The following is a 26576-nucleotide window of genomic DNA, read 5'->3' as shown; positions in this document are numbered from 1 at the left end:
CAAAGTATCAGCGGGTGGAGTCAATGGTTCACGTTGTGGATCCAATTGTGAGCGTCGTACAAGAAGACGATGCGATGGAAGGGACTAGCTCGATTGCGGAAGCTCCTCAAGAAAACGTGACCCATCGACGAAACGTGATTTTGGATAGTGACCTTCAACCGGCTTCACCGGCGAGTAATGAACCGTCGCAGCCCGAGTCAGGAGAACAACGCGAACTGGAAGGTCAACGAGAACCGGATAATCATCGCCAGGCTGATCAGCGACAGAACTCCAGATTTGACAACCGACGTCCTGAAAGTATTGATATGGAATACAACACGACTGATATTGATGAGCAAACGGTCGAAATTTGTCGATACTTTGGTATTGAATCGGATTCGGTCATACAAAATTGGCACAATTCTGAGACAGCTGAGCCAATTCTTACTTGACTCGATACGCGAAAGAGATTAAACAGGAGTGGAACAAGGACTTTTCCGTCGGTTATTCATCCACCGCGATTCAGCATGGACTGTTATCTCCTATCCGACGGAATGGGCTACAGTTTGGTGGATTTGTTTATTGATGTACTACGGACACAACTGACCAATCGGGATGACACACAGTTCTATTACAGAGACTATCCTGAACGACAAGAATACGTGGCTCAGTTTGTTTTACGACATGAATCCAGCTTCAAGTTGCTTGCAGCAAGAGCATCGATAGGACTACAGGTGGATCCTAAGGACTATGCCGCAAAAAGGATGGGGCAAAAAGGTCTTGCCGCGAGACTGGCACATTACAAGACACAGAATCAATTGGTGTCTAATACTATGAAGGACGACATTCCACCGTTCTTCCGAGCTCTGTGTCGCTAAATTGGGACAACCGATGGAACATATCAGCATAGCGCACAGCTCGAAAGGCGCTGAAAAAGTGTAAGACACGAATGGAAAAGGGCAACTTGATACAGCGCCATGCCTCCCAAGTAGAAGAAAGGATTAATAAGATCAAAGATTCTCTGGGAAGCGACTACGTCGAACCGGTGGACGGAATCGAAACCTACATTGATGAATTCTTGGTGAAGAAAAGTAACCGTCGCCCAGACCGTGCGCCTAACCAGATGGGACGACGCGGCATACGAAACCAACAGCTGCGGGATAATCTCGCCGACGTGCAGCGTCGATTGGCGGAAGACCCTGATAACCGAAGACTGCGACTCGAAGAAAATGACGCACGCCATCGACTTGAGGCGGTTAAACGAAGTCGCCAAGGTAAAGGTCGTGGCCAGCGCGAAGTTGACCCGACAAAGGTCATGGAAGTTGACTCGACGGAACCAGTTGACCGAACTTCCGATCGAAACCAACCGGAAAGCGTTAAGAAACGCCCGCCGAGAGATGGCGAGGGCGATTCCAATGAAATGGAATAGTGCTGATCGTTAGGATCACACTATTAAAAGGACGTCTACGGCATTTGTCGGTACGTCACAAAGATGAAAATGGTGTTGTATAAAGGGCGTGACACGTGACATGTTAACATTAACTGTATTTGTGTATTTGTTGTTTGCAGCGTTTATAGCACAGAATTGCCTAAAAGAAATCATGTGGAATATCTATTGGGGTTGAAATTGATTCGGTCTATAAAGCCGGCCCCAAGGGAGTTGCTACGGCAGTTAGCCGGCCCTCCTCTCTAAGCGACTCAGTGTTATAAATGCACAAGAGAAACTACGGTAATCAAGCCGGATCTCTTGAATACGAAACGGGGCCACAAGCGGCGAAAAAGAGAAAGACAACAGGTGGAATATTGATGAGGTTAACTTAATGCGGCAGCTAGCCGGCCTCATTAGAGTTGTTACGGTAAACTATGCCGGCACTCTTTTTAAGCAATTCAGTGCTAAAATTAAAACGAGAAAAACTACGGTAACCAAGCCGGATTTCTCGTAATAACGTAAGCCACAAGCGGCGAACAAGAGTAAAAGATTTAAGGTGGAAATTTCATGGGGTAAACTTAATGCGGTAACTAGCCGGCCCCATCAGAGATGCTACGGTAAACTTGCCGGCACTCTGGCCGCTCGAGGCATACTGAAGTTGAATGTGCGACGTAAAGGTCAAACTGCAAGTTTTACCAGGGAGGCAAGCAAAGAAGTGCTTGAAAGCCGCAGAAAATTGGCTAAGTTCCTCCATGACCTTTAATGGAAGTTTGACGAAAAGTCGGATGACCTTTGGGATCATCAATTGCCCAACAAGAGTCACCGTATTGGAATTCAAGTCGCATGACCTTTGGGACCATTTACCCAAAATGAGTCGCACATCTCAACGGATCATCTCAACAAAGGATGACCTTTACTAGGGAGGAAGCGAACTACGCTTGTCTTCATTGACGTCCCTCCATGACCTTTATTGGATCTCATTTTGAAGTCGTACGAATGATACGCACCATATTCCAAAGATTGAAGCAGTATTCCTAAGTCGTACTTGATACGCACCTGATTCTCAAGCGGATTGTGATGAAAAGTCGCATTATGGATGCGCAGGATTGCTCAACAGAGCGGAATGGGCCAATGTGCGGCAAACGGTGGACAGGACCTGTGACCTTTGCGAGTCAGAAATGGAGGATCCTAGTCTACAATTTGATTAATACTTTGTTGATCTGTTACTGTTGATCTGTTCTAATGATTTGATAGTATTTTATAATTGGATCTCTTTATTTCACATTGTATTAAACGGAATTGTGCCTTACGGAATTGATGTGATAAAATGGATTAAGAGAATTTGATGTTCTTGAGCACGCACAGACACCGGCGACCGTCGTTTCGTGGATTCGAGTGTGTCCAGCCTCACAGGAGCTCGGCATCCCCAGAGGCATGTGAGCGGGGTTCACTAGCGTTCACGTCCGCAACGCTACGCCACTGGATTACGTGTCTGTGTTGTGTCTCTTTTGATTGGCTTGAGTTGTGTTAGTGGGCGCGGCATAGCACGTGCTGCACAGTGTTACACACTGTTGAATGGGCTCCACGCTTTACGATCGAGCTGCGCCGATCATTGTTGATTTTCTGTTCTCCAGACTTTTCAATATTGAAAAGTCAGCGATTTACGGTGCGACGTTTGTGTTTCCGCATAGTTCGCGATCCAGGTCGTATCGCTCACTTCTACGGGATAGATTCCGTTTCTGTCTCCGTCTGTGGATCTATTCTGGATCTACCATTAGATTGTCTTACATCCGGTCCAGGACCGAATGACCAACAAAAATAAATGGCCAGGACCAAATGAACAATAAACAGAAAACGCGCAAGAATACAAACACTTGTTCCTGGCGCATTTCCCAACGAAAACCACCAAGCGATATCTCAAAAGAAAGACAAAAAAATTTCAAGAATTTTGATACCAAACAGGTCATCCTTTATGGGATCTAAGAGAAAATCGAGCCATTTTAGTTTGTCGTAGACAAAGCACACGATTTCTGTGTGAAAGTTGTGTGGGCAGACCATCGATTTCTGTGTGGACAGCACGCACGGTTTCTGTGTGGGCAAACCATCGATCTCACAACGGTGACCTAGTAGTAAACTGAAAGGCAGCCGATATAGGATGCTTGTATAAGTCGGTATGTTGAAGAGCTCTAACGCCCTATTGCGGGCGCCTATTTTGCACCCGAAATCGCGGCTCCCATACCAGCCACCCAAATGTTTCAACACTCCCACCATGATATCTCTTTCTGAAGTTTTAGCTGAGCAACGCTTTAGTCACGCTTGCAGTGGTTGTCAAAAGGTCATCATGGACTGGACGAAAAATCAGCTCTTTCATGCAGTTTTCCCTGGTCGCAATGTGGTCTCAGCGCTACTCTTACCGTGAAAGACATGTCATCCGTTTCCCTTTCCCGTGGAACAATGTACCACAAGTGTCCGTTGGCGATCTTGACGCAAGCCGCTATCCTCTGCTTTTTCAGTAGCACCCATGTATCGCTTTTCACGCGTTTAAGCAATTCTTCGGCGGAAAGACGGTCGTGATTATCGGGCAACGGCACGCTCCACATTTGATAATCCCGTTCGCGCACAATCAGAGGCTCGTTCTCGCGACCCCCGGATTCCATGGAATCGGACAAATACGCCGCTGGAATCGGACAAATACGCCGCTGGAATCGGCCGACCGATTTTCGTCCACCATTGCATCCCCGTTCGGGGACGAGTCCGATTCCGTGGGAAAATATCGACGCACCAGCGTCCCTTATTCCACCATTTAACGAAGGCCACGTCATCCTGGGAGTGTGGAACACCGTCCGACAAGTCAAGAACTTCGGCCGGTAACCACATCCATGGGCCGGACGCAGTCTCCCGTATCAGCAGTTCCACAGGTTTGGTCAGACCCGGAGGTTTGGACAAACCGCGAGGTCCGTGGCGGTGAGCCATAAGGGAATGGATAAGCGCAGCAGCAGGTGATGCATCACGTACGAAAACCTGATTGAACGGCGTGAACTCGCGTCGTCGTTGGGGACAGAGGAAGTCGATGAAGAGTCCGGTCTTGGCCACGTCCACCACGCGCCCGTAGCGCAGCAGGCTGTCGTCTCCCAGAACATCCACACTGTTGCTGAGGTGAACTGCGTCGACCATGGCTGACACTGGAGTGCTCCGTTTGCGGTTGATGGTTCTAGGCAGCTACTGCAATTTCAAAGTGTAAAAATTAATTTTAACTTCCCTTTTACTACCACTGCTATCTATCTCATTTAGCGGAAATGACTTTTACTTGAGTTCCAGATTGTCCGTTGTCAGACAACGTAAGCGGTTCCGTAACACTTAACGGTAAGTAAAGCAACAAATTCAAAATACAAGACTAGATTTTCGCCTTCAACCGTTGAGTATGTCACCGAATGACAAAAATGATTTAGCAGTAATTACGCGAGTGTGGATTCAGCTCATTGGGCTGCGCGTTGGCGGGCAAAGCGGAAGACGAATGGAGAGCGAATATGACTGGCCGTTACTAGTACAGCACATTAAACCGGATTTGTGGCTAATGTTTTATCCGCAAATTAAGTACAAATTCGTATGGATGGCCAAACGTGCCACAGTTTTTGGTGATTTTAAAGGTTGATTTTCGTTTGCTTGAATTGAAATCGAAGGTTGCAGGTCAACGATTTATTGAAGTTTGATTCACAATCAATTATCAAAAACCAACTGATTTAAGTTCAGTATGATTTATGTTCAGTCAATTCAATGATGTTCGCTTCATGATTCATGGGTTTCAGGGCGAACTGAATCGGAAATCACTGATTTTGGATCAGTGATCTCGAAACAATGATTGTCAATCGTCGATGAAATCAGAGATTTAAACCCAGTGATTGCGCCACTGACTTGCAATCAGTGATTTTTAATATATAGCTGCCGCCTCGTGCATGTTGAAGCGCGATTTCGAACTTACCATGCTTACATTCAGCACGACTCACCATAATGCTGCGTGATCGGCTGAACGGACCTATACACCCGGAGTTTCAGCGTATTGCGGAATTGATTGTAGAAAGTGGCATTAATAGAGAAAGCGCTTGCAAGTGTGGTTCCAGGACAAGCGCACGACGACGAAAAGAGCGCGGAGAAAAGCGGAAACGGGAGTGTGTGGGTCCGTTCTTGTGCTGTCTGTACAGGAAGCACTGAATTTGCAGCCTTCTGGTGCTTTGCCGTCGGCGGTTCCTACTGCTTGATGCTTACGGCGGATCCCGAGGTCGTTAGCGTTGCAGACATGAAGGAATTTGTCTTGGAAGAACTGAAGATGAAGGATGAGCCAGTCGAGGTTTGTACAGGGATAAACCGTAATACTGGTTTTCTATATTTTCGTAATTTCCAGTTTTTCTAAAAATTAAAGACAGTTTTGCTTCGGTTAAAGACCATTTGCACATAACCACGTGTTCTACGTAAGCAATACCATGTTTCTGCAGTTTTGGTGGAATCGGATCATTTTTACTTTAATGGTGTCTGTCGTTCGTAGATGGATATTATGTTGGGGAAAAACGCCGCTGCGGACTCGGATTTAATCTCGCAGATGATCACGGAAGGGGAATCACGAAACGTCTTGTTCAGTCCGCCCGTGAACAGAGTTTTTCTTTTCGAAGATCTGATTAAAATACAATTTTGTAGCTGTCACTAGAAATCTTTCAGCGATATGGACTTTTTAGAAAACCAATTTTTTCTTCATGTTTTTCGTGTTTTTGTTTCCGATTGTTTGCAGGTTGTGCACGATGCACAATCTGGATTACTTGCTGATTGCCGGTGATAGCGTCTGTGCGAGACCTCATCGATCAACCGACATTTCTCGACGGCTTACTGAGCTAGGTCCACGTGGGAATATTGTCTCAGATATCCCATAAAGTGGCATAAAATAACGCTAATACGGCGCTGTCGGTAGTATTATAGCTGAAAGTGTTTTCGGACCTGGGCACGGTGACGCAAATGGACGTGCCCATGGAATGCACGGCGTGGAACACGACAGGGAAGCGCCAGTGCTGCGCAGCTGTATTCTGATTGGGGATTGTTCAATTTTCAAGGACCGATTCGCGGATTTCTTCTGGTTGGCGAGGGTGTACAAACGCTTGGACCGTGGCACACGACCATTGTAATTGACGGTAGAAACTGGCGGGTGCGCGTGTTTGACCTGATTCACTATGTGGCGCAGCAGCGTCCCGGAATCCGTCTGTGCAGTCTATTGCTCAGCCGTTGCGAACCGAACCTGCATATCAGCTGGGGTGTTGAACCTACGTAAACGGAAGTGTGCCAGCCGGATCCTTCCAAAACTATATCGGACGAAATTCGTAGCTATTATCCGTTAGACGAGTTTTTTGCGGTGTGCGGCAGTCTTCCTTGCGAAACCGTCCACTTGGCCAATTGCATCGTGCGTGTGGTGTATGCTGCTCTTCTTTACCCGGGATTCACGCGATCGTGTGGATATCCTATTGCGGTGAAAATTCCCGCAGCGCGATTCTCGCAAGGCCGGGATATCCGCTACCCTTTTCGGGATACACTGGAAGTCACGCTGCCTGCACGGACGGAGGAAGAACTGCGCAGACTTCGGGAAGGACTGAAATGGATGCAAAATGTTCGAGTAAATCATCTTAAAGTTAGGATTTTTGCTTACAAACAAATCTCCCACTTGTGAAAGATATCTGTCAGTCGTGATTGTGTTTGCAGACTCTGTGCGCGACGCAGACGGCCAATTCGCGGGCGTCGGCGCATTTTCGCGGGAAGCAGTGGTGCGTGGACGCATGGAAGGCTTGCAACTGGTGCAGGCAGACGCATCACCCGGCACTTTCTCGTGGAGCTGGAAAAGGATACGGCTCAATAATCCCAATCTGGCGGTTGGTTGCTCTTGGGTTTTTGCTATCGTTAACACTGCGCGCATTTTTGGCATATCTTTAGATTGTATGTACAGATTTTAATTGATTCGCTACATAATTTTCTGCTTTAGTTTAGTAAGTCAGCGCCTCTTATACCGGTTGATAAGATCCCCAGGACAGTTTTTCCTGGGAATTTATGTGACGTCAGTATGCACTAAAAACACTTTTTTGGCTTAGCAATATGCTGCATTTTGTTGCAAGCAACCTTTTTGCTTCCTGTATATAAAAAATATGGTAAAAATACGTACCCGTTCTGATGCAGTGGTGAATCAAGACCAAATCGTTGTTGAACAACACCGTTTTTGCGATGATGACAGACTGCACTGATAAGTGCGCTCCGCTGAGTTTTCAGAGATACAACAGCATGGTAGTGGCCCTTACTTGTTGGAAGTTTTGGCCGGCCCTACAACCAATACAGTGGAGGTTGAAGCTTTGAGATAATAAATTATAGCACTCAAACACCCAGCGGTACAAGCGTCGGTATTCCAAAGCCGGCTTAAGCGCCCACTCATTTCTGTCCTTCGTAGTTGTTACTGACTTACGGCTACAACGCAAGCAGTAAGCGTGGTGCGCAGGACCCAAACTTAGCCGTTTGCTGGCTTGTTAATCTCTTTGTGCTCAGTGAAACCATTTCTTAATTTGGTGATCGTAAACTGTTACCAGTTTACGACCAGTAATCGTAGTGTCTTCTAGTCTCTTCCGCATGCTGTGGTTGAGTTGATCTGTGGCCGAGATTTTTGCTTGAGTCTTAGAAGATGTCCTCATGGCCCGAGAGCAGAAAATTTTTTTTCCTAAATTAACACGCAGGAATATGTAAAAGGGCTGCTAAGCCGACAGATCATCTGCAGATGGAGAAATAAAATTTAGCTGACTTGGAAGCTTTACCATGTACCGAGCAACTAGTTGTACGTCTACAGCTCTCGAAGTGGTACTGTGCTTACAAAAGAAAAACAACCCCATTACCGCAAAAAAATGAAGGCGCGATGGTTGGCAAACCATATGGAGCTGCAAACCACAAAACATGGGGAGGCGCAGTGGAAACCCTTCCTTGAAAACCCTAATATAGCAACGTTGCAGGATTCAGGAAGGACAGCAAATGCTGGTGATGTAAATTTCCCACACACGCTTCATTCTGAATCGAACAGACGATATCTGGCCTCGCCGGTCTTCCGAATAAACTCCGCCTTTTCAAGGGAGTCTAAGGCTTTCCTGCAGCGAAATAATTTTTATACCTCACTGGCAAATCGCTTGAATAATTAAGCAGTTTCAGTAATATATCTGAAAACTTAACAAAAAAAAACTATTAGTGAAACAAATTCCGATCCTGTCGAATAAATATTACTCCATTCAAGTCCGGACAAAATGGTTTGAAACCATTACATATGGACGATGCGCCGTGCCTTGAGCGCTTACTCTATGCCTTCCGGAGAAGACTGGTTCAGTTCATGGAAGATGTCGGACTTGGACACCTCTTCTCCGGCTTTGATGATGTGATCATAAATCTGTAAGCAACACTGATAGCAAGTGTCATATGAAAAATGTGATGTGATCATTTTGTGATCACACGCCGCACGATCTAAGCGGACTTAGCATATAGGTCTATGACCGGCGCTTATGCGACCCGGGATACCCGCTAGGTATTCACGTCTACTTCCATCTCTCTTTAGCTATATAAGCTGTGCACTGTTGTACCATCTACAGACAGTCATCTACATGTCATCTACATAGAGATCTCTAGTCATCTGTATGCATGCTAGCATTGTACCATCTGCGTACAGTCATCATGTACCATCAATAAAGATACAGTACGGTCAGTCTCTCGTGTCTTCTTTATATTATTAAAACCCACTATTACACAAGTTAGTGTTACTGAAATATACAATGAGAACAACGCTCAACTGACCATGGTGGTCACGGTCGACATTCCTTTGCTTTTGTCATGCAGAACCGACGGATCGACCTCATTTGCTGCTTCCTCCAGTACAGGCTTTATAGCTACCAAATTAACTGCAGTACAAATAATTTAAAGGTGGCGGTTGTGACAGGTCGGCGTTGCGATTACAGACGCAAGATTGTGTGCATTAAACAACTAGGTAGAAAAGTTTAAGCAAAACAGTAGGCTTGAAACTGGATGACAATAACTCTCAATGCAGATTAAATCATACTACCGCTCTGGTACATGGTAGTTCTCATACCTTCCGCTGCGACCGCAAGCTGGGGTGCAGGATCCGACGAAATTAAACCGCTAGATGCGATGCACGGTACAGACCCGACGGGTTTGGGCTCAGGAATTGTTGAACTCACGGACTGGCAGTCTTTCCAGCGTACTCCCTTGGTAGCCTGACGGGAAAAGCGACGAGCACGCAGTTTAAGACGTTTCGGTAGTGCGGGGTCTGCCTTCACGTGTCCCATTTCGAAAGAATCTTCTTTCGATGCTGGCAGAACATGTCCGGAGCAAACCTCAATGGTCCAGAATACCGCGAAAGCCAGGGGCAACGCACCAAAAAGAGTCAGACATAGTAGCGCTGCGGCACAGGTATTCGGATTATCATTCTGAAAAAACCATAGAACCAAGAAAACTCCTCCGGTAACCCCGGCAGCGCCAACAATCGACATGGCTACTATCCCTTCGATAAAACCTCGCTTTGTCATTTTAAAACAAGGTTCCCCTGTGACTGGCTCTTCAGGCCGCGAGATTTTCCAGTCAATAAGCTTCGTTCTGAAGGGAGAATTAAAATAATGTTTCCGAATGGGTTCGACTAGGTGTGTAATTTGTTCTCCGAAAAAAAAGCAAACGTTTTCCGATGTCGAATCATAATGCTCTGGGCCACCGTGTTATGCGGGTCGATCAGGTACCTGATGTCCCGATGATATCCCGGGACAACTCTCCGTCCGGCAAGATGATTTGTTGCTGAAAAATTAGGACTGACTCAATCGGTACCAAGATCTTGTTGCGCGACAGCAGTGATGTGAAATCGCTACGGGACGCGACACACTACATAGAGCGCGACGAGGCACAACAATATCATAAATAAACTACAATCATACAGGACAGTACCGGAAAGTAAGAAAACTCGCAAGAATGATTAAGGGAATCAAACCCCCTTACTGTTCGACGTATGTTAGCGACTTACCAGTTATTTGGTTGGTTTAGTGGTTTTCCGACAAGTCTGTTGTTGGGTATCGTTTTACCGAATGGCGGCACTGCAGCGGGCACGCCCTGGTGTTTAATCAGTATGTCAGTACAAAGCAGAACTTTCTTAAAGGTCACCAACGCGTTCGTTAAAAAATTCGCCTGTGAGGTTTAATCTGCCGAAGAAGTACAGTTACAAGTACGCCAAATGCTTATCGTAAATACAGCGTTAGACCATTATTACTAGGAAAGTGCACTCGCTTTTTGCGGACACTGCACGACCGAAGCGTAGCGGGACAGCATATGTATATAACTGTATAAATATTGCAGGAAAAGCTTGTATAAATATAGGTCGACAGATCCATTATCACCTAATTGAAAGTAAACGCAACTTTGGTTCTTCTGAATCAGTTATTTGCAGAAAACTCAGCACTGCAGCGCGCAAGGCCTTTGTCGGAGTAGAAACCAATTTGTAAATACGAAAGTGTTGGATGCCGCATGGCATGATAAATTAAGGTACCCTTACAGGCACCCCTCCCGGCACTCTGTTTATTACAGGCACCCTTTATTTAAGTTGTGATGATTGCAAAGGTTTAGGTAAATTGTTACTCGGAGAATAATTTAGGAGTGCATGTCGCATCCTACGTGGCGCATTTCCAAGTACCTATGCTAATGTCGCCTGGACCAGCAGACCCGGTAAACTTCTTTGGCGCTGTGCTTTTACCCTTGAAAATGTACACCCGCAAGAGAAAGACACTTCCAGCCTGTTTTCACCTGGGCTAGGGTTATCACCAGAGCTTTTAGTTGTACTTGTTCCGTTAATGTCAATAGTATTAGTGCCGGCCAGTGATACCAACCGGAAACAGATTTTACTTGTGTCTTCAATGACTGTAGTCAGTGTTTATATACACTGTAATGGAATTGCATTTCGGTAATTTTTAGCAACGTTTGGGACGTTGTTATAAAGTTGTTTTTGGCACACTGGCGTTAGGACGAGAACACCCTATGGTCTGCTTCAATAAGCTGACTGGTGAAAAGGTCAAGGAAGAATACACTTCTGGCTTTAGCTTCACTTTTATTCCCCCAATCCCTTTACTTTTCCCAACTTTCTGACTTTATTCAAAAAAAAATTTCTGCTTTCAGAAATGTGGTAACGTTTGTGGTACCTAACGGCTAACGTTGGCTTTGTAATATTTTTTATGATCATAACTCTATAAGAACAGTTCATGTGAAATTTAGTAAAGCAGGACGCAGAGGGCTGCAGACCAGCAAAAATTGAAACAGGATTTATCTATGTATCTGACTGATAGCCATGCGGAGGTTGAAGTGCGCATGGTGTAACTGCCATAATCGCGAGCAGCGTTGTAAAAGATCGGTATCTCTGATGCGTCGATGGTTGACATTTTTTATGTGCGCGCGTTCACGTCACCGAACGTTCTTCCATACTTACTTTGAATTACAAATACAGCCCTGGGCAGCCAAGTTGGTGCTGTTTTGTAAAATAAATTACAAATATTCCCATATACGATTTCGCTTTTATTTTTACACTTTTTTAGTGAAACTTTTTATCGCGCATCCAGCAGTGTTAAAACTGAAATCTTTCGGCGTGCCTGTAAGGAGCCAAGGGGCAATTAAGGAGTTGGGGTAGTGGCCATTTTTAGGGGGCTTATAAATGCACCTCCCATAAAACCACCAGCCGCTATTTTTCTCTGGACCTTTTTGGGAACTGTTGAGTGGTCCAGAAGGTCTCTGTTACGGGTAAACAGAGCATCCTTGCGCGATCAGTGGGAGAGGGGCATTCGAAACTAATCTTTCTCCCATAGGCTTGTATGTTAAATAGCCGGGATAGAAGAACAGGGTTGCTTAGCGTACTGGACGCTTTAGGCACGACGTGAGTGATAAAACGGAAGCAAGAAAGAGACCATTAGTAAATCGCCATACTACTTTTGCCGGTCTCAAGCTTAAACTATTTTAAAAGCATTATCGAATGGACGTGATTATTTCTTAATAAGCAACGCGGATTTTGTGAAAAAAATGAAATTAAAATTTTAGCTCTCACTTCTTGACCTTTAACTTTTTGCATAGAAACACGGTTACAAAGATACTCTGGACCAAGAGGTATAACGCAAAAGTAAAACAAATATATTCGATTGCAATGGTGAAAGCTGGGGAATTTTTATTACTGCCCCAACTTGGCTGCCCAGGGCTGTGCTTAGTGATACTTATCGGAATACAAAAATTTATTAAACTACGGTATTACAAATTTTATCATACTCAGTGGTACAAGTCTCAGTCTTTGCTGAATGTGCGCCGAAATACAACTTTTCTGGTGAGCTGTAGCTCTTCCTCAGCTGACATGACTCGAATCGTGTCGTGGAAAGTGAAAGTATCAAAACATTGTAATGCAATGGATGACTGAAAAACAAACAAGCTAAACTATACGAGGAAGTGTAATCGTTCTCCAAAAAATCGTAGCCTCTACTTCTAGGCAGACCGGTGCCTTTAGGCTCATCTCTCATCTTTCGCCCAGTTTTTAAATTTTGAATTCCATGCAGATAAAGAGAGAATTGTTTTACGACCAGCTTCCGCCAATCTGATTTTAATCCGGACCAATAATTTCGATAGTTGTTGGGCGCCAAATCGTAAGCATGGATGCCATTTTGGTTGCTGGAAAATAGAAATAGTGATTAGTTAGACCATATATATTCCAAACAACGAATGACAACAGAAATTGAAAGAATTTTTATTGGAAACAAACGTTTTTGCTTAATCAGAGAAAAATCGTTTCGTAATACTTCAGTTGTTGCAGTCTTGCAGCTATCACGTGGCAAACAAACATACGAAACAGGAATAAGATGGACAACAAGATTAAATAAAAGCTTACTGCCGGTATTGCAGCAATCCTTGCCCCCATGGATGGTTTTGGCGTCGAGCTGTCACCTACAGTGGGATTACTGGCGTAATGGGCGGCTATAGCCTGCACTGAATTTCCCACACCAGCTAGATACGCCTCCACGCAGTGCTGCAGAATGAATTAATTAATTTCATTAATTACAAAAACATTTTTCGAATACAATTCTGATCGTGACTACCTGCTGCGCCACACGGCGGGCAACCTGCTGAGTTGATACACGACTGCGTGTGTGAGCGCGTATATAATGGGTGATCCTAAGATTTCGGCCCAACAAGGACAAAAGCTTGACGATAATACTTCCGGCGCTGGGTACTTTGGGTAATTTTATATTCAGTGGTTACAAATTATTAGCAAAGTATCGTGAGTCCCTGCCCGGTTCTGGACAGTTTTGCAACGAGGGCTAAAATGCTTACAGCATGTTTGACCACCTGGCCCGAAGTGATTTCCACACCGAGGAAAAAATCTGGACGCCTTTCTAAAACAGGTCTCCACACCACGGCTCCAATATTTAAATCTGGAATTCGGAAAATATTCGCCCACATCTGCAGTCATAGCTCAGGCCCCTTTCTCTTCCAGCTTCCTTTCCCACAACTATTCGAGATAATTCTTCAGCCTTATTTTCCTCGTTTTATACGTTGGAATAAATTTGATTATCCAGAATAAGCGGAGCGTATAGATAATTGATGTGAGCAGACTGTTTAACGGTACCTTTCCAAGTTTTTAACATCTAAATACAAAAGGTCCCACGAAAATAATCTCTTGTTTCAACGCTATTTCTTCCGATCAGTTGCAGTTATCACATACACACAATGTACTCTGTACGTACAATGGTGTCAGCCAAACTGAAATGGCACGATCCATGCAGCTACACTTTCAGCGGCATGCTCCCAGTCTATCAATGGTACACTTGACACAGAGAATGCCACTACAGTAATCCAAATAGCGCATTCCTGTCCTTTCAGTTTGGCAGATTATGGATCGATAGTGTTTTCCTCGCTAGTGGGGAAGAAGAGGACTGGTCAGTGAACAGTCCAGCCAGGCTACGTACACACCTCTGCCTGTCCTATTAGTCCGGCATAGCCGCGGGAAGAAGAGTAGCAGTTTTGTCGCTCTTTCTTGACCGTAGTCAAGTTGAATACACATTCATCACACAGATCGCAATCGCTGCATACTCCCAGCCATTCCCGCTCTACAATAGTGCACACAGGCAGAGTCAGTGTGCACTATTGTAGAGCGGAACTGAAATCAGGACTGACTCTGTCTGTCCGCACTAAATTACTAATGTAGAGCGGCAATGTCCCAGCAATACTACGTATATTTGTGAATAACCTGGTGAAACGTGCAACGGAATATCTGCGCCAGTGATTCAGCATCGAAATCCAACGTGGAAATGCGGCATCCATCCTGGGAACGGCACCAGCCTCGGCTAATTTAGATCAAATGTTCTCTGTGCTTCCGCCGCATGTTTCCGCTGGTTGTTAAATTTATAATGATTGTAATGTCTCTTTTGTATTTGTTAGATTGCATCTGTATTCGCACGTTTAACGAAAGAAGGCACGTGGTGATCGATCTAAGGTTACTTACAGCTCCCGAGCTATAAGTGGCGCACCCAGTCGAAAAGAGCGAGAAGGTGTTCTTTTATCGGTTTAGTGCGGTGCATATAGGTAGGATGTAGTGCCTGAGCTGGTAGTTAGCGCTCCCGTTTGGCAAATCGGTGGGATCGATGATTTGGACACCGCGATGTCGGATATCCCGGAGGCGGCGCTGACGGCACCAAACACCGAGCAAGCTGCATACAATTTTTGAAGGCCCCGAGTGCATGTTAGCGGCCTATACAAATTGTCACGAAACGAAAATTCTATTTTTTTAAATGGTTTCTGTATCAGAAAAAATTCCTCGATTCCGAATATGTATTAGTTTTGCGATCCGACTTCATTTAAGTGTAAAACGAAAAGTTCTGAGTCAAAAAATAACTAAACGCCTAAACCCGCCAATGAGTGATAGTGCTTATTTTATATTGCTGACGGCATAGAAATAATCTTCGCGTGCTGGCCGCGCTTGCGTCTAAATGTTAGACTTAGCACCATTACGAATTACAAATTTTGTGAGCGTTGCTTCTATTAATAGCTTTTCCTGGAAATGCCAGAACCGTCACATCGACGGTATAAATGCAGGTATGAAATGCGGGCGGATGCTGAGCAAGTATTCAGTGGAGTTAATTTTCAGTCGAATTACTGTATCCGCAATACATCATTATCTCAGATATAGTTATATCATAGATATACATAATTATACCCTTTTTACAGCAATTCTTCATTAACATGAAAACGACCATCTAGGTCATTAACATTACAGCCTGCCTAGACGATCCGGTTGAGTGGTCATTGTCGGTGCACTGGGAAACAGGACACATATGGAGCCATTTCACTCACGATACAGCTAAAAAGAAATTCGTCTGCCGTTATTGTGCAAACTTTTACAAGGATACGAATTCCACTTCAGCGTTATGGGCGCACGTAAAAAAAGAACACAGCAGCAAGCTAGCCACTGATACGAAAGGGCAGAAACGTGGTTTACCCGAAAGTTTTCTGGGAAAGCCGAAACTGGACCAGAAGAAGCAAAAGCGTATTGATGGACTGCTTCGGAAGCTGATACTCGCAGCCAATTTGTCCTTTCGTATCACTGATCTGGACGAACTGGTTGAACTGTTTCGTGAGCTGAACCCGGTTTACGAGATTCCTTGCCGCCAAACTTTGAAAAAGGCCATCCTGGATGAGTACAGCACCACGAAACTTAAGGTATGTCAGTTCACAACACTACGTAAATGCGTATAAACTTTTCGTGTAAAAAAGAATGCGTAATAATTGTAGCCATTTAGTTTGTTAGTAACGTTTAATAACTTCCTGTTGTTTTCTTACGGTCATTGACCAACGTAAACAGACAAGAACAGTTTGCGCTGGAAAACGTAAGCAGGGATACGTTCAGTACAATGTCTTGTTGTTCCACCGCGAAAATCGAATCGAAGTAACAGGTTCAGACCTTGACAACTTTGTACGCGTTAAAATTTTCGATGAATCTCTTTTTGATCGTATCGGAAGTATCCCGCCGTATCCCACGGTATCCTTTACGTATCTCTCTGTTCCCTCGTGTATTGTTACATTTTTTTTACTTCTGTTTAATTGTTATCGTATCCATCCGCATCTCCGCACTATTCTTTGTGTATCCCACATGAATCTTGTTAACATATTTGCATTTCTTGCAAAGTACATACTACAAACAAATTACGTATACTGTATACATGCTACAGACAAGTGATGTTTGGATGCGTATCATCTTGAAAACCACAGTATCCCACAGTATCCTAAATGTATCATTCTCTCGTATCGTATTGAATGCGCGTTTAAAGGTCACCAGTTCCTGCAGCATCAAAACGTATCCTTAATGTATCCGTCAAGTATTCACATAACTTACATCATTCTGGATGCACAAAGAACACTTCAGAGATGCGGTGGGATACTGTAGTGATTCAAAAAAGTAATCAATTTGGAGGATACGTACAGGATACTATGGCATACCGTGGAAAAACTGTACCTAACACATGGCAAAAAAATTAAGCGTGTACTACCCGTGCCATAGGCGTACAGGTTATATGAAGTCCATTATTGTGCATAGCTATCAATATTTCAGATTAAAAAAGTTCTGGAAGAAACTCCCGGAAAAGTCAGTCTGACCATCGACGCGTGGACGTCCGTCAGCCAGGAATCTTTCATGGCCGTTACCGCACATTGGGTCAATGATGAATTCAAGATCGTCCGAATACTTCTGGACTTTATAGATCCTGTCATCGAGCATAACACCAACACCTTCAAGACCGCTGTCGCACAAATTGTAAACGGCTATGGCATCGCGCACAAGATCTTGGGAATTACAGTGGACGGGGCGAATGTAATGAAATCCTTCTGCGAAGAGCTGTTTCTTTGGCTGCAAATGCAGCGAACAGACGGGAATGGAAAAGCCAGAGGTACACTGGTAAAGCATAGCAGTAATAAATTATTTATGCTACAGTATGCAACTTTTACGTTGTGACATTCTGGCCGCGCTGTTCATATTATACCAATGTTTCCGGTCTGCAGTGCCTGAGTTCCGTCTTCGATGCCTTTGCCATATCACCCATAATATGGTGGACGTCTGCTTTTGGGATAAAGAACGCCAAGTTCAGCGTGTGCGAGAAATGGTGAAATATGTAAAGCGCCCAAAAGCCAAGAAGGAGTATCGAGCCTTCACGAAGCAACGAGACGCTAAATTGTCTTTAGACGTTAAGACACGTTGGAATAGCAAACTGAAGATGCTGGAGGAAGCGTATGCGGCACGAAACGATTTAGGACGCTTCCTGAGTAGACATGTTACTGCCGACGTGCAGAAAAATATCTTGACTGAACTGGAGTGGGAGGATGTAAAATGTCTGGTCGATTTGCTGAAGCCTTTGGATCAGGTCACTCGTGATTGTTCCGGGAACGACTACCCGACGTTCCATTTTGCGAAACCCTGTTTCCATACAATGCAGACTCATTTGGAATCGTTCAAGTACAATTTTAACGCGGTATGTGCTGGTTGATATAATATATTTGCTCGTTTATGTAGCGTATAATATGTCTATGTGTAGCATAACTTGAATTGTAAATTTTTAGATAATTTGGATTCGACATGTCGCAGAAAAAATGAGAGATAAACTGGTAGCAATGGAAGGCGATGGATGGAATCAAGAAGTTGTTCTTGTTGGTCAGATGCTTGATCCATATGTAAAAATCGAAAACCATGAAAGTGCCGAGAAGCGGAAAGAGGCTACCGGTAAGTAAACCTTGTAACTTCCGGCTCAGTAACGATGTTCTAATAATCTTCCGCTGGATGTTGGCCATTTTTCGCAGTATCTTTTATGCACGATTGCCAGTACAACCGCATGATAAGCAAAATTGATGCTGAAGTTCACAGTAAATAATTACGAGTATTTTACATGATTTCAGAATTGCTGAAAAAGTATTACTCCTTTTACGAAGCGGATGTTCAACCGCTGCCAGCCATACCAGCGGCATCTGGATCAATCAGATCCAAATTTTTGAGCCGAATGAGTACAACTTCTGTTGCCACCGGCAACGAAGTTGACCGCTACCTGGGCAGCGCGATTGAGCCTGAGTGCGACGTCTTGGACTATTGGAAAAGAAACAGCAAGAACTACAGCGGACTAAGTCGTATGGCGGTAGATTTTTTCAGTTGCTGCGTTTCGTCCGTTGAGTCAGAACGTTGGTTTTCGAAAAGTGGGAAGCTCGTTACAAAAGAGAGAAATCGTCTGCTGTCTGACGCGGTGCAGGCAGTGATGTGCTTGAAATCTTGGCATACAGTTTTGTCGAGTTGTCAGCAAGTGATCGTTCTGGAGGAGGAATGACGAGATTTTCGTACAAATATCAGGAGCAGTTCGACAAAAACTGAGAATTTTTATTTTGTTACAAATTTACTAGTACTGTTTTTGTACCAAATACATTACAAACTTGGGGAAATGGAATAAAAAAGCTGGTTGATGAAGCAGGATACTTATCGCAATCGCTACAGGACGTTCTTACTTTTAATAAGCATCACATACAAGTACATACTGAGTACTAAAACAAAATTCATAACGAAAACACTTCTTCAATGCTATCCTGCTCGGGGATCGTGCCCATAACACATAACGCATTTCCCCGTCGCACTTGGATAGACAGGACAACCACGCGCGAAAGAATTCCGGCAGCGGATTTCCATCCAGATCCAAAGAGGCAACTGCCAGTGCCATGTGCGGGATGGGTACAATACCGGATCACGAAAAATTAGAGGAAATTGTTTTACTGTAGCCTCTTCTCCTGTGTTGCTGTTTATATTCAATAACGTTAGTTGTACTGAGTTAACAAGTCAGCGTGCGCCTCGCGAAAAGTAATAAAAGTCTATCTTTACAAACTTTACCGGTGCGCACCGAATTGGTTGTGAACGGTGCACACCGGTCCGGTCCGGTGCGGTGCGATGCGGTGAAATGCACCGCGGTGGAATTTCCATGTCCGCACCGCACCGGCGGTGAAAATTTTGTAGATCCACCGTTGTCTGTGGTGCGGTTTTACTTAGAAGTTGCACCGTGACTTCACTGCACCGCACCAAATCGCACCATTAACAACCCTACTCGTAATAAAACTGATTTCGAAGGAAAATCTAAAATTCACTGTGTGCTTACACAATTTCCTCTAATCTCGGCCGTTAATATAACGGTTGACAGAAATTCGGCAAACGAGAACTGCCAAGAATGATGCAAACGAAAACATTCTTCTGAGAATATAGTCAAAATAGTGATTTGGACTCTTAAATAAAAGATCAACAACGCAAGCGATTTAGCGCAGTTAAACGAACATCTTTAAAGCCCAATCAGCAACATTTATTTCGCCAGTACTCACACTCGAGTCAAAGTATCTGAAATTAATATTTTCCCCAGTTTTCTCCTGTCACGGCTGTTTGCGCGCTCATGACTTAGTAAATAATTTGAGAATACGGTACATCGTGCATTTGCTGTCATTAATATTAGATAACTATCCAGAGTTTTCGTGCCGCCCCGGTGATTATCATCATCAACCGTATCATCAGCCATGTCGAATGTAGTGTCCCGCTGGAACCGTGTCGATGTTTTGGGAGACGACGGCCTTCTTCGCTACGGACATGTAGTGGATGTGGCGGACACGGGCCTCGTTATCGACTTCCTCTGTCCCAACCAACGTCGCGAGCTAGCGTCGTTCAACCAACTTTTCCTGTTCCCACTTCCACAGGACGAGAACGACCTGGCGGACATTTTTCGGTATCGCCGTTTGCCCATTCCTATCGAGGTGCTAACACGCGAGACGCCAACCAGACCGTGGACGTGGTTCCCAGCCGAAATACTGTATTTTACGGATGCCGGCAGTTACCGTATGTATGATATGGTTGTGGTGCAATGGTGGAATGCAGAATGCTGTTGTCGCACGGACGTTTTCCCATTGAACCGGACTCACTGGGCAACGCCCAGGATGTGGTGGACCAGCATCGGTCAAACAGTTCCAAATGCATATTCCTGCTTCGGAAGAGGTGCGGCCCTGTACTCACACTACATAATATCACATGTGACATAGTTTTATGTTCGAAAGTGCTATGCGTCTGGAAATTTCATAGCGCATAGTTAATCTGTTATGCGCCCGCCTACTTCACTGCACACTGCATGATAATACGCACTTTCAGTTAGGTTTTTGCACAGGCAATATCGCCTGGCGAAATGCAGTTTTAAGTAAGCGGAGTACGTAAGTCTTGAAAGAATCACAGCGTGTCTGATTTCCTTGTTGCTTTCGACTATTTCAGCCGTAATCTGCTACGGTAAGGATCCCGAACGCGTGACCCAGCGGAGATATGTAAAGATATGCGTGTTTTTACCGAGTCATCTTTACAATTGTTCAACATCCAGCAAAGACCTGCTCAAGCGCTTAAACAGTGAAAAATGGTTGGTAGATGGGAAATGGAAGGCGGGCTGCGTGGGTATTACCGATGGAAACTTGTGGTACATTCTTCAGCAGGAACCGTTTGCGGTAAAGAAACTTTCTATGTTCCTTGATTGTCCCTTGTGCTTTTATCATTCTTAGTCCGCCTCCGTAATTACTTCTGTCCGTATAAGTGTAACCGCGAATATGAGACGCGAATTAGATTTGGTTCGCAAGCATAGTTCGTAAACCGGTTGGGCGGCAACTGACACTGAGAACTGCCAGGGCGCAGTAGATAGGATTTTAATTTTGCCCCTCTGTGAGGCGTTCGAAATATTTGTGACCCAGGTCTTAGAATTCGATAACTAACGGTACTTCACGAAGAACATTCTCCAGGTATGCATCCGATCACATGGGCTGCGTTACATTGCGGCCGCGTGCGATCACTTCGGTCAGGGGTCATTCCGGCTCCAGTTAATGGTCATTCCGGTTCGGCCAGCGCTCAATTTGGCCATCGCTCATTTCGGCGTCTATATTCGTGTACCAAGTTATTCTGCTTTTTTAAGTTCTAAAGTTTTCTTATGTTGTTACTTCTTGTGCTATTTTTTCTCGTGTTTTCACATGCCTAAGCAGAGATCTACCGTGGCCGGAGTGGATGAGGCCGAAATCTATACAGCCGAAGTGATCGGTAGCCTGCCGGTAACCTTCGTTGGTGTTCATAAATTACATTCGAGTAAGCGGCACATGTCAGCCGAATAATTCTAAGAGCAAGAAAGGCTGAATCGACAGTAAAAGAATGGAACCGTTCTCGTAGCCGTTGACTGTGTACTGCTTACTCTAAGAATCTGATAAATTTCCGCATGTGCAGATAGATCCAGAACTGTTCGAAAAGGAACTGATTGCATTTCTTTCACGGATGACGGCAACAACGATGACAAAACCTGACTTTATCGAGAATTCGTGTGACATTAGCGCATTAACAGTTGACCTGTTGCTGGAGGTGTTTTCTTATTTGGATGCATTAAAGCAAACTGAACGGCGCACCGTGTGCTACACATGGAACAACATCTTACAAGCGCCGCAGCTGACCACGAATCTCCTGATTACACGAACTGGGCGGGGATTTTCCAAAAGGTGGTGTGCTAACCTACATGCTGCTGGCTCCCATTTTCAAGTGTCTGGGCCCAACGACAAAACGGCTTATAGTGGTGACGCGGCATGGACGACTGGATGCCGGCGATTACCGTCAGATTGTCGATATCCTGCATTTCGTGAAGAAGCGCAATTCCGGGATTCACGTAAACGCAGTCTACTTGGTAGGCCGACGCCTGGAACTCATGATGGAAACTGGCACAAATGACATTCACCATACGGCGTGCCCGATGCATCGGCCGGACGATCTGCGCTTACCAAATCTGGTGATGCGCTTTGAACGGGGTGACCTCGCCACCAGCAAGTGTACCGTCGTTGATTTCATGGCGGCACTGCGTACTGGTGTGTGCGATGCCGTCTACCTGGTCAACTGTAAAGCGCATCTGCAGTCTCATCATCGACCGAAGCGTAGCGAAGGTCCTCTATGTTCAGCGTTCATGAAAAATGTGGTGTCTGTCGGTCACCGCCACCTAATGCACACATGCGCGGCCTTCTTACTATCAAGTGCACACATGCGCGCTGGCCGTATATACTCAAGGCGCTTGCAAACTGTGGTGTCTGTCGGTCACCGCCACCTCATGCACACATGCGCGGCCTCCCTACTATCAAATGCACCCACGCGCGCATACAGACATACTCAGGGCGCTTGCAGACCGCGGTGTCCGTCGGTGAACGGCACGAACGTCGGTGTAAAATGTGATATGTGGCATCCATAGGCCACCGTCTCTCTTTGTAAAGTGTCCGGAGGCCCGGTAGCTGTATACAGATGCAATTGCTGTGTGGCCTACTGACGTTTCAGAAATATATTTCTCTGAAATAATTCTAAGTTTCCATTTTGCGTTCCTATCTTTACACCATACCGGTCCATACGTAAACGATTGCATTGGCTCATCGGTCACCATCACCCTACTTAAAAACGTAAAAGGTGCAAATCAGTTTATACTTGTGGCTTGCGACAACCATGAGTTCTTTTTTGGTTACCTATACAGCAGTATCCTTCTACCATTACACAATTTGCTGCTAAAATAACTTTGAATGTTTGAACCGCTCCATGAATTTGAATACAAAGCCCGGAAGTACGGTAACAACTGCTCAGTGGGACAAGCGCAATACCGGCATGGGCAAGCTATCAAACCGCATTTAACAATCACTTAATGCAGAAAACTAGCTGTGGTTGTTAACCGCATTATTGCACGAGCGCGGGCGCCAATACCGCTGAGTAGTGGTACTGGGTTTGTGGAACTGGAAAAGTGAGCCGTGACGCTCTTCGTGAGCGTCAGACAACTTTATGCTCTTGGCGATCAGTTAATTGCAGCACCTCCCGCTTCGCGCTCGGTGCAAATGAGCAAGTATTTCGTCGGGAAGTTACCGTCGTCTACTCGAATGGTAACCGGGTAAAACAAACATGGCTTGAAGATACCCGATTCGTCAAAGATGAAATTTGGAAACTGCATTAAATATTGTCCAGAAAACGTCTACAGATGGTGAACTCATGCATCCGCCGGCAGTTGCCGTAACTGAGACAGCAATAATTTTCTCGAAGTAGGCTTTGGAGAAATTTTTCAATAAACCCGGAAAAAATGACTCATCCAAAATTTTTGCCATGTTCCGAGAACAGCGGAATATTTATATGTCTGGGAGACCTCACCGTGATTTATCTTTGCATACTTCATAATCGTATAAATTTACCGCTACGCTTCGGTCATGCAGTGCCCGCCAGAAGCGAGTGCACTTTCCTAGTAGTAATTTCACTATGCTGGAAGCTTCGTGGCCTAAGCTGCTTGTTAGGATCCCCACTGGGCGCGTGTTGCTGGCTGATGATCTGGATAGCGCGATGTGGAACGTTATGGACATGGCGCTGCCGGCACTCCGTAAAGAGCAGTTAGATTTGTTGTCGCGGTATCTGGCCTGGCTGTCCGTCAGCGAACACCACTTTGTGGGTGTGACTGTGTGCGCCAAGTCACACCGTAAGGTAAGAATATGGTCCGCCGCGAGGGAGCGTTTAATTATGGGGAAAATGTGTATAAGCTTGTACCATAGTTCTATCGCATTAACACAATACAGATTTACGGATTCCGCCAAACTCCATACTGCGGCGCGCCGTGCCACACTAGTTACGCTTTACATGCATCCAGCTTGTCTGATGCATGTCAAATAACGATCTGAAATATAAACTATCGATATCATTCATTCTTCTCCTTAATAATTTACCTGAAATTATATCTTTACGATAGAAATTAGCTTGTACAAGCTTGTCCGGTAATTTCTGACGAATCAATACAGCGAACTACACAAATTTGCGTGTTACGCCAAACTTCACACTACGGCGCGCCACGCCACACTGTTGAAACACGTAACTTGCATTTGGCTGGCTGGTGGCTTGGTACACCCATATAATTCAATGATAATAACAGTAACTGCCTGGCGTAAGGTGGCTAAGAAACGGTCGGTGTGGTAATGGACGATCTAACTGCGGAGCGCATTTAGCCAATCAGATAAGCGTAGTGACGTGGCCATCATTTTAAGCGCAAATTTTGCGCTAGCTGTACCTTTACGTAGGAAATTACCGGACAAGCTTGTACATACCCAGCATACATTTGTAATAGGTATAAGGATGGATTGTCCGAATTTGGCAAAACGTCAATAACTATCACGCAGAGGTAGGCTACAAATTTCAAATGGCATTAAATTAGATAGGAGCAGATTATTTCGCCGGGACCAAATAGCAATACAGTAAATGCTAATGTAATCTTCGACAGCTGACGTATCAAGCAGCGTTCCACTCATGCGATTGCTCGTTGCACGTTGATGTACAATACTCTCTCCAAACGAATACAGACGCAAATATGTACTGTGGTGTCAAGTAAAATCCGCACTTTTTCGTACAGCAAGACAAGCGCTGTATGAACGGCTCTAGCGTTCAGTGGGTTCACTAACTATAGGCATATGAACTGGCTGACCAAGCAATTTGAAATAGTTCTTACTGTAACAGTAACCGATCTGGCTGCTGTTCTAGTGGGTTGGCGTGTTGACCGTACCACGATGTTGTGTGGTCTGTTGGGATGAAAGGTTGGCACGGCCGGCAACGATGCTGGCCGGGACTGCTCTTACTGACGTAACACAATTACTGAACGTAACAACGGAAGTTCACGGCATGTTTAATGGCAAGAACAGTGCAAAACAGGGAGCAAGGTTTAGACAAGGGTTTAACAAGCGGAACAAGCTGATCAAGCTGATGCAAGCTGTAACAAGCTGAGACAAGAATGAATTGTAGAAATTGTAAAGAAGAACAGCTAGCCGGTAAAATAAAGAGAATTCATAACGTCATGATGAATCATAACTGGGTGGTCTTATGGATTGTACAACTTCTATCGGTACCATATTCAGTAGTACGTGCGGGTACGACAAAGCAATTTTTGAACCAGCAGCTAGATATTATCACGTAATACTGTTTGCATGTTTTGTAAACATAAACTGTGAGAATTTATTTTTGATTAGATTCAGGTCTATAAATCTTGATAGCAGATAGACAGCCGTTTCGAACCAGGAACAATTTTTTAATAGTGAGCAACGCTCAACCCCACATACAACTCCAAGGTATCACGCATTACGAAATGGTCCGGAATTTACTTGACACTACAGTACCTCTTTAATAAAAGTTATAGTAGAAAACCGATTGTCAGAAGCAGTTCCAGTGAAATGATTGTTGGTTGCAGATGTTGTGCATGCTGCACAACGCTAAGCCGCGTCCGACGCCAGAGGATCACGGAACGCAGTGGTGCTTGGACGGACTGACAGAAGTGCGGCCGAAGAAAATGTCCCACATGACGCTGCACTACCTGACGGAAATGGTGCGAACGCAATGTCGGCTGATAAAGGCACATTTCGATCTGCATTCAGTTCATATTCACAATGCTGACTGCATTGAGTACTTTTGCCGGTAACATCTCCGACCGATCTGCATGAAGAGCTTTGGCAACAACTGGATTGCGATGGAAGCGGTTTGAACGGACCTAAAGTCTAAAGACACATTCTGACCGGCTGCCGCATACTGTGGCGATTTGACATTGTTGGGAGCCGCCGCACTCTGCAGCCGTTCTTCTCCGTATTCGTTTACTTTATGAAGAACATGACATTTAGACTATTAAACTGTTCGTAAACCATGGAGGAGTGACCATTCGTATATCGTGCATTTTAGATTGTTCAATTACCTTCAATGGTGTTGGTTATACTGCAGCTGCAGACTGCGTTTGTTTTCGAGTTGTCCAGATGTCCTACGCTCCTAAGTGAATGCGATTTTTTGTTGTCAGTGAATCCCTAGGTAATAATTAAATGTCAGTAGGTAAAAATTAATAAAAAAAAAAACACCGGTATTCGGCATATTTATTCAAATCTTCGTCGAAATTGGCAGCGTAATTTTTATTATAAAAACACACTCCTCTTTTTCTGTTCAAGCTTTTCCATAGCGGTGTATGTGCATTCCAGATGGCCATAATCGTATTCTAGCAACCGC

The 26576-nt window shown here is 44.8% G+C and overlaps 1 protein-coding gene and 1 long non-coding RNA gene across 2 annotated transcripts; both read left to right on the top strand.

Moving 5' to 3' along the window:
- The first annotated feature begins 5507 nt into the window (after positions 1–5507).
- Positions 5508–7499, top strand: LOC129600459 (uncharacterized). The gene is made up of 3 exons (XR_008692052.1): positions 5508–5753; positions 5949–7058; positions 7145–7499. It is a non-coding gene; the product is annotated as an uncharacterized LOC129600459 (long non-coding RNA).
- Positions 7500–17742: 10243 nt separating this feature from the next.
- LOC129600473 (uncharacterized) lies at positions 17743–18849 on the top strand. Its single transcript, XM_055499004.1, has 3 exons — positions 17743–17997; positions 18086–18245; positions 18419–18849. The coding sequence occupies exons 1-3, from the start codon at positions 17743–17745 to the stop codon at positions 18835–18837; spliced, it is 834 nt and encodes a 277-aa protein (XP_055354979.1). The 3' UTR covers positions 18838–18849.
- The last annotated feature ends 7727 nt before the right edge of the window (positions 18850–26576 follow it).

The sequence above is a fragment of the Paramacrobiotus metropolitanus genome, unplaced genomic scaffold (assembly GCF_019649055.1).
Source record: "Paramacrobiotus metropolitanus isolate TYO unplaced genomic scaffold, Prichtersi_v1.0 Parri_scaffold0000178, whole genome shotgun sequence".
NCBI lineage: Eukaryota > Metazoa > Tardigrada > Eutardigrada > Parachela > Macrobiotidae > Paramacrobiotus > Paramacrobiotus metropolitanus.
This window is presented reverse-complemented; position numbering and strand designations above follow the sequence as displayed.

Excerpts from the sequence above, each read along its gene's own strand:
- LOC129600473 (XM_055499004.1), top strand. The coding sequence starts at position 17,743 with ATGCTGGAGGAAGCGTATGCGGCACGAAACGATTTAGGACGCTTCCTG. Across the intron at positions 17,998-18,085 it reads TCAAGTACAATTTTAACGCG|ATAATTTGGATTCGACATGT; the intron begins GTATGTGCTGGT and ends GTAAATTTTTAG. Across the intron at positions 18,246-18,418 it reads GAAGCGGAAAGAGGCTACCG|AATTGCTGAAAAAGTATTAC; the intron begins GTAAGTAAACCT and ends ACATGATTTCAG.